General features: G+C 47.6%; 1 protein-coding gene across 1 annotated transcript; it reads left to right on the forward strand.

Annotated features, from left to right (window-relative positions):
- The first annotated feature begins 13 nt into the window (after window positions 1-13).
- HGH1 (HGH1 homolog) lies at window positions 14-7694 on the forward strand. The gene is made up of 7 exons (XM_061561784.1): window positions 14-99; window positions 2230-2779; window positions 3052-3152; window positions 3437-3535; window positions 5455-5546; window positions 6197-6319; window positions 6980-7694. Exons 2-7 carry the CDS (start codon window positions 2244-2246, stop codon window positions 7094-7096), a joined length of 1068 nt encoding a protein of 355 aa, XP_061417768.1. The 5' UTR covers window positions 14-99; window positions 2230-2243; the 3' UTR covers window positions 7097-7694.
- Window positions 7695-8316: the final 622 nt, after the last annotated feature.

The following is an 8316-nucleotide window of genomic DNA, read 5'->3' on the forward strand; positions in this document are numbered from 1 at the left end:
TGTTGCGATGCGGAAGCGGAGGATTGGTTTCACTTCCGGGTGGCGACTGGCTTCCACGTGCGCGACACGTGGAGGGGAACGGGGAGCGGAGGAGAACTGGTGAGAGTGGGGGTCCTGGTGTGAGTCGGGGTCCTGGTGTGAGTAGGGGTCCTGGTCAGAGTCGGGGTCCTGGTGTGAGTCGGGGTCCTGGTGAGAGTCGGGGTCCTGGTGTGAGTCGGGGTCCTGGTGTGAGTCGGGGTCCTGGTGAGAGTCGGGGTCCTGGTGAGAGTCGGGGTCCTGGTGAGAGTCGGGGTCCTGGTGTGAGTCGGGGTCCTGGTGTGAGTCGGGGTCCTGGTGAGAGTCGGGGTTCTGGTGTGAGTCGGGGTCCTGGTGAGAGTCGGGGTCCTGGTGTGAGTCGGGGTCCTGGTGAGAGTCGGGGTCCTGGTGTGAGTCGGGGTTCTGGTGTGAGTCGGGGTCCTGGTGTGAGTCGGGGTCCTGGTGAGAGTCGGGGTCCTGGTCAGAGTCGGGGTCCTGGTCAGAGTCGGGGTCCTGGTGTGAGTCGGGGTCCTGGTGTGAGTCGGGGTCCTGGTGTGAGTCGGGGTCCTGGTCAGAGTCGGGGTCCTGGTCAGAGTCGGGGTCCTGGTGTGAGTCGGGGTCCTGGTGTGAGTCGGGGTCCTGGTGTGAGTCGGGGTCCTGGTGTGAGTCGGGGTCCTGGTGTTAGTGGGGGTCCTGGTGTGAGTCGGGGTCCTGGTGTGAGTGGGGGTCCTGGTGTGTGTAGGGGTCCTGGTGTGAGTCGGGGTCCTGGTGTGAGTCGGGGTCCTGGTGAGAGTCGGGGTCCTGGTGTGAGTGGGGGTCCTGGTGTGAGTCGGGGTCCTGGTGTGAGTCGGGGTCCTGGTGAGAGTCGGGGTCCTGGTGTGAGTCGGGGTCCTGGTGTGAGTCGGGGTCCTGGTGTGGAGTCGGGGTCCTGGTGTGTAGGGGTCCTGGTGTGAGTCGGGGTCCTGGTGTGAGTGGGGGTCCTGGTGTGAGTGGGGGTCCTGGTGTGTGTAGGGGTCCTGGTGTGAGTCGGGGTCCTGGTGAGAGTCGGGGTCCTGGTGTGAGTCGGGGTCCTGGTGTGAGTCGGGGTCCTGGTGTGAGTCGGGGTCCTGGTGAGAGTCGGGGTCCTGGTGTGAGTCGGGGTCCTGGTGTGAGTCGGGGTCCTGGTGTGAGTCGGTGTCCTGGTGAGAGTCGGGGTCCTGGTGTGAGTGGGGGTCCTGGTGTGAGTGGGGGTCCTGGTGTGTGTAGGGGTCCTGGTGTGAGTCGGGGTCCTGGTGTGAGTCGGGGTCCTGGTGTGAGTGGGGGTCCTGGTGTGTGTAGGGGTCCTGGTGTGAGTCGGGGTCCTGGTGTGAGTCGGGGTCCTGGTGTGAGTCGGGGTCCTGGTGAGAGTCGGGGTCCTGGTGTGAGTCGGGGTCCTGGTGTGAGTCGGGGTCCTGGTGTGAGTCGGGGTCCTGGTGAGAGTCGGGGTCCTGGTGTGAGTCGGTGTCCTGGTGAGAGTCGGTGTCCTGGTGAGAGTCGGGGTCCTGGTGAGAGTCGGGGTCCTGGTGAGAGTCGGGGTCCTGGTGAGAGTCGGGGTCCTGGTGTGAGTCGGGGTCCTGGTGTGAGTCGGGGTCCTGGTGAGAGTCGGGGTCCTGGTGTGAGTCGGGGTCCTGGTGTGTGTCGGGGTCCTGGTGTGAGTCGGGGTCCTGGTGTGAGTCGGGGTCCTGGTGTGAGTCGGTGTCCTGGTGAGAGTCGGGGTCCGGGTGTGAGTCGGGGTCCTGGTGTGTGTAGGGGTCCTGGTGAGAGTGGGGGTCCTGGTGTGAGTCGGGGTCCTGGTGTGTGTAGGGGTCCTGGTGTGAGTCGGGGTCCTGGTGAGAGTCGAGGTCCTGGCGAAAGTCGGGGTCCTGGTGGGAGTCGGGGTCCTGGTGTGAGTCAGGGTTCTGGTGAGAGTCGGAGTCCTGGTGAGGGTTGGGGTTCTGGTGAGAGTCGGGGTTCTGGTGAGAGTCGGGGTTCTGGTGAGGGTAGGGATGTCATGTCAGGACAACTGGTCTGTCAGTTGACCAGTGGCATAGTTTTATCAGACTAAGTTGTTACGCCCTGCCTACGACGTCTTCGGGGCAATTGCTTATGATTATCACTCTTGCACGCAAGGTATTTCCACGCGCTAGAATATAAGAGAATTTGGGACTTTGCTAACTGAAAAAAAAATGCTTCTTTATCATCAACATGTGTGTGCAGGTAGCGAACGAATTATGGAGCCCGACCAAGTAAAGGATCTTCTTGGATTTTTGCAACAACAAACACGGCCAGACCTAAAATCTCAAGTAACGGAGTACCTGCTGGGGTTGACTTCCAGCGCAGAAGGCAGAACCATGCTGGCCAAGGAGAAGGCCATCATTGAAGCCTTGAACACTTTGATCAAAGACCCATCCCTTTCCATCGTTAGTGATTACTTTAATATACTGATAAATCTATCGGCGGATGAGTCGGTGTCTGATGTATTTATGACTAATATACCAGTGTCTTTGCTGTTGTCTAATATGCTAAAACCAAAATATCACTTTTCAGAACAAATATGTGCCATTTTATCAAATTTAACACGAGATGAAAGGGTGTGTAAACATGTTTTAGATATCATTAAGGCAAATGACACTGGGTTAACTGGAATTTTAGATCTTTTTTTCAATGAAGGTTTAAACAAAAACGGAAAATTCCATTACCTTGGCCCCCTTATGTCCAATCTCAGCCAAATTCAAGAGGTACGCCGCTTTCTGCTTGACAGAGATAGGTGAGTAGACGTTTCCACGTTCTGCAAGCCATCTAATATTGTTGATGCTGATTGTGCCATGTTGTCGTATCACCTTACCATGCGGAACTGACTACGTGCAGTTGTTTTTAAGTTCATATTTTTTTGCTGTAACCAGGTATCTTGTGTAACCAAATCCCCATCAAAAATGTGCATTGCCCCATGGGTGTTTACCTGTGCCAAAAAAAAAACCCATCTATTAATTGCTCCATGTCTTCTTGGCGTCATCACATTTCTCGCTTGTTGTATTGTAGAGATGCCATTCAACGATTTCTACCATACACTCAGTACGAAGCATCGTCAGTGCGAAGAGGCGGTGTGGTCGGTACTTTGCGCAACTGCTGCTTTGATCACGGTATGAATATCAATCAAACATTAATCAATCAAAAATAATTTAGTGTTGCACCCTTCACACTAAAATTATCCAGAGCACTTCACAAATGGACACATTAACACGTATATAACATTACATCAATTAAGTAATATTACAGTACAAATACATGCTAGAGAGATCAATGAAACAGGTTTGTAATGTACATGTAGTTTACATCTAATATACATACAGGAAAGGCAACTGCAAATTTTCTATTGGAATTTTGTAACATGGAAAATTATACACGGTCGTCATTTTGTGTTCAGAACATCACGAGTGGCTACTTGGGGAGCACGTGGACATACTTCCCTTCCTGCTGCTGCCACTAGCCGGCCCAGAGGAGCTGGATGAGAAGGACATGGAAGGTACTGACTTAACGCTTGGGCTTTCGCGGCCAATTAAAAGATGTATAATTGATATTCTTGGTTCTTTTGGTAAAGTCACGTAGAAGGGAAATAATAAAATAAAAAATAGATAAAACAATACAAATTCTCACGACGTTTTGACTGCAACACGAGCAATCATCAGGTGTGAAATCCACAGCAAGAAAATGTATTATTTTATTATTTCCCTTCTACGTGACTTTACCGAATGAACCAAGAATATGAATCCCTGCAGTCACGAAAGCTTTAAATCAAAATATTTAATTGATGTTTGGATTAGTTTACATCATATATCCTTAGCTCCGCCCCCCCTTCTTCATCTATCTAATCAAACATAGACATAACTTCAACCGAGAAGATGGATACAAATTTGAGCAATCATTGGAAGGATGTTATTAACCTGGTTAAACCTTAACTGCTTTGTAGATTGCCTTCATATCTGCATCTCCAGTCTCTTACACCCAGCCCTGCTCATTTCCATCATTCAGAAATGTGCTGTGCATGTCAGTCTTGCAGAGCAGTTTTAATTTACCGTTCCCTACTCCTAATGTCATATTTGTTCCCTCCTTCCCCCCCCATCCACCCTCCCTATCCTTGGCTCCGCCCCCCCTCCCTCATCTATATAATCCCCTGTTACCAGCAGCTCTTTTGCCTATTTCAGCAACTGCTTTTTGCTGTGGTTGTCCCACCTGATGACGGACGCTTGTGTTGTGTCTGAAACGTCGTGATTTAATTTATTTTATTTTCTTTACCTACGTGACTTTACCGAAAAAACCAAAGAGTATTTACATCATATGACCAAGTTTGTCTCGTTATTAAATTGTCACGACCAAATGTTTTAATTGGATTTGAATATGTAAAATTTAGTTGTGAGAATTGTTCTTCAACTTACTGGTTGAGTTGAAACAATGAGATAATGCTGGTGTCTGTCATTTCAATATTTTAAGAAAATATAAAAGTTATATATGAATTACTAGCATAAGTACCCGGCGTTGCCCGGGTGAAAAATATATCTCTTAATAACCTTACATATATACACAGATGGGCTGCTACCCCTGCCCCCCCCCCCCCAGCCACGATCTCCTCGGCTGCTGTGCAGTAATATGTACGGCCTATAGTGTGGTGGGGTGTCGAGGCCTAGTACCGTGCAGAGCCTCCGGCCTCGCCTAAATTGCCCACCCGGCTGAGGCTGGGTACCGGGGCCGTTACCCCCCCCCCCCCCCGCGCTACAATAATACTGTCTAATCGCTATAATTTTATTATCTACCGACCCTATAATAGTAATAGCACACATTGGGGTGGGGGGGGAGTGAAGAGGACGTGAAACTTTGATGAATTTACCTCAGAGTCGCGTGTTAATGCGTGCGCATATTTTTAACGGGAATTAAAAATGGCGTCCATCCCGCAGCGAATGCGTCGCTACCCGTTGCCAGGGGCAACCGCCTGACCAATCGCGTCTCGCAAATCCCTCACATTTCGTCCAATGAAACAGCGTATGGTCCGGCGACACACAGACAGACAGATTTGCGATTTTATATATATAGATAATGGAATGTGAGAACAGTGATTCCGAACCTGTGGTGTGGTCCACACGGTTGTGAAAAGTGATCCACGGATCTGCTGCATATGCTACGATTTAGTAATTGTAAAGCAATTTTTTGGTGTACGGTCATCTGCGAACAATTTTTGAGGTTTACAGTGACAATCTGTGGGTCGATAAAGGCTGGGAACCACTGAGGTTACGACTCTCAGCTTCTTTGGATTTTTCAAGTGAGTGAAATGACAGTTCAATGTAGTTATACCTCGTTTGTGCTTTCAAGCAGGAAATAGTTATTCATTTCAAAAGATGGTTGAATGTAACATTAACAGTACATTTTATCTGTGAACATTGTCCCTTTCAGGGCTACCAATTGATTTGCAGTACTTGCCAGAAGACAAGCAGCGAGAGAATGATCCTGACATAAGACGGATGTTGATAGACGCCATCATGCTGGTAACTTTTGCGCAGTTTATGCCATCGTACTTTTATCACTTTGAACACCATTGACATTACCACCAATGATTGATAGACTGCTGCAACAAATAATTGCGTGGAAATGATAATTGTTCCCAAAATGTATGGTGAGATGACTTTAAAACCTGATTACTTCGTAAACATCGATCCATTGGAATCTTGGTATTTTAATACTAAATACAAAACACTTCAAAAACGGCGTTAAAAGATTGCCGTCGATTAGGCTGACACATGTAAACTCTGCATCCATTCCACACTTGACAACTGCTATTAAAATCCCTGTGGCTTCATTGTAATGAACAGGGCCTGTGGACCCCAGACAAAGGCTCTCTGCTGCACGAGTGGGTACAGATATCTTTTTGGCCTTCAGACTAAAACGGACTTGTGAAATCAGCCTTTCAAAATCTGAACAAGTTACTTTCACTCATTTATGATCGTCAAACAAATCAATTTATCTCTATGGAGATAAAAAAAAACATCATGTTGGTTAAATGTATAGTGTTTTATTGCTTCTCAAGGGAATGCTTCTTTAAATAAACAGTTTGGAAACATTAAAAACTGTGATATTAAGTCGACTGGTTTGAGGATGTCTAAGAAAATTGCTCATTTGTTGTTAAAAAAATGTCCAGTTGGCAGCAACAACTAAAGGGCGGCAGGTATTGAAGGAGAAGAACGCCTACGTGATCCTGCGGGAGCTGCACAGGTGGGAGACGGATTTACAGGCGCGCACGGCGTGCGAGAACCTGTTGCAGGTCAGTGAACGCTGTCCGTGTCGTGGAGTTCTATAATGACGCGAAGAGTTGTGGCCCAACGGAAAGTATTTAAAGGGTTGAGTCGACGCGCTGCCGTTCCGCTCGTGTGCAGCAGTAAATGCTCAGCGACTGGCGGCAGCTCTGGAGAATACCTGTGCGTGCGTGATACAAATGCTGTAAGATGTTTGATCGGATGTACTGTATATGTTATGTAGTTTACATAAGTTTAAAATGGGGGGTAAAAAATACCAGTAACAATTTGGCCATTTTTTACTGCCAAATATGGGCACATACAAAGTGCACATTGGGGTTATTGATTTTCTTTTCAGAATCTAAAGTGATTTCCTCGTCCATTGAGCACTGAGATGGATCTCATCTGTTTACATGCCCCGAGTCGCTGGTGGGAGTTTCAAATTCCTGTGGCGGGTGCGAGCCGATCCATCGCACAGCCACTGTTGTTGATTTCCCCACACAGTGGTACTCATTTTATCAAGCACTGCCTCAATGATTGCTTGAGCAGGCAATCACTTTGAGTTATGAAGTAGGGTCACTGATGTGGTAAACAGCACAAGCGTGTTGATCGCGAAGTGTATACATGTCGCACTTACCTTATGAGTCTGTTAAGGCTATAGGGGGGATCTTTGTCTTTGTATGTGGCAGGTACTGATTGGGGATGAGCCAGAGTCTTCCATGCAGAACCTGCTGAAAGTGCAAATCCCTCCCCACGTGGAGCAGCAGCTTCTCCGTCAGGACGAGGAGCAGCAACGAACAGACTAATGCAACCGAACAGCTGACCTTGATTCCATTGTGTTTTAAAGGGTGGTGGTGTAATCTATGAATTTGAGAGTAACACATTGCACACACATCAACATGTGAGCAAATATGTAGATGTTTGCACAATATTACGTTTATGTTTCATGGATGAAATGGAGGCATTTGCTTCAAAACGCAATTTTAGTTTTTCAATCAAATGAACACGTATCATGTGCCCGCAGGAGGTGTTAACACTTTGCATGTACATCATGAGCAGATGGCTTCTATATTACCAACTCTGGAACAAATTATTTGTTGATGCTACATTAGCAGTGGCGCCCAAGTACACATTTCGTCAATAACACTGCGTTATAAGAATAAATATATTGGTGACATTTTGGGCAATTGCCCTTCATAGCCCATAGAGAGGCCAGAGAAATAGATTGGATAAGGGTTGGAGGCTGCACATAACACCATGCGGCCTGATGAGAATTTAATTTTAAACATGTTTTCTGATGACCAGTTTTTATTGACGTTAATAGTTACCAAATAGTAATTAAAAACGGACCTCTTCAATATTCAAAACGTATGGCGAAATAAACTCATTGTAAGTAAAATAAAATGCTGCTGCCACATTGCATTGTGGATGTATGTTCTTGTGAGCGCAAGGAACATTCCACCTATAAGAGGCTTTTTTTGGGTTGGCGTAAATATAAATTAGCCGTGTCGGGTGGTGGTGGGTTTAACAACACATTTACGCGATCTAACCTAAAAAAAAACTATGGATTGGTCGCGAAAGCTTACGTGTTAAACTCTCATTCCACCAAGCAGCACATTGGGGTGAAGGTTACGGCACATAGTCTTTGTAAACCATTGCTGAACTTCATATCCTTTGGTTCTTTCGGTAAAAGTCACGTAGGTATAAAATTAAATAAATCGCGACTGTTTCGATTGCAACACAAGCAACCGTTATCAGGTGGAGCAGATACAGCAGGAGAACTGCTGACATAGGAGAAAGAGCTGTTGCAACAAGAGTCTATATAGGATTTTAGTGGGCTCAACCCAGGGGTGAGTGGGCGGAGCTAGAGAAGGAACTTGCATGTAAATGAGAGATTAGCATGTCGATGTGAGACGGTCCCAGCCACCAGAGGTGGCGGGGATCCTCCTGTGGCTGGGCCGCCTCAGATATTCAACCTGGTGATGTACTCAGAGAGTCGGAAATAACAGCTGACATAGGCAGGTAG

This window comes from Lethenteron reissneri, chromosome 28, assembly GCF_015708825.2.
Source record: "Lethenteron reissneri isolate LAM-NWPU_2019-01 chromosome 28, ASM1570882v1, whole genome shotgun sequence".
Classification (NCBI taxonomy): Eukaryota; Metazoa; Chordata; class Hyperoartia; order Petromyzontiformes; family Petromyzontidae; genus Lethenteron; species Lethenteron reissneri.

Coding starts and splice junctions, on each gene's coding strand:
- HGH1 (XM_061561784.1), top strand. CDS start 2,244: ATGGAGCCCGACCAAGTAAAGGATCTTCTTGGATTTTTGCAACAACAA. Junction 2,780..3,051: donor TTTCTGCTTGACAGAGATAG/GTGAGTAGACGT, acceptor GTTGTATTGTAG/AGATGCCATTCAACGATTTC. Junction 3,536..5,454: donor GGATGAGAAGGACATGGAAG/GTACTGACTTAA, acceptor TGTCCCTTTCAG/GGCTACCAATTGATTTGCAG.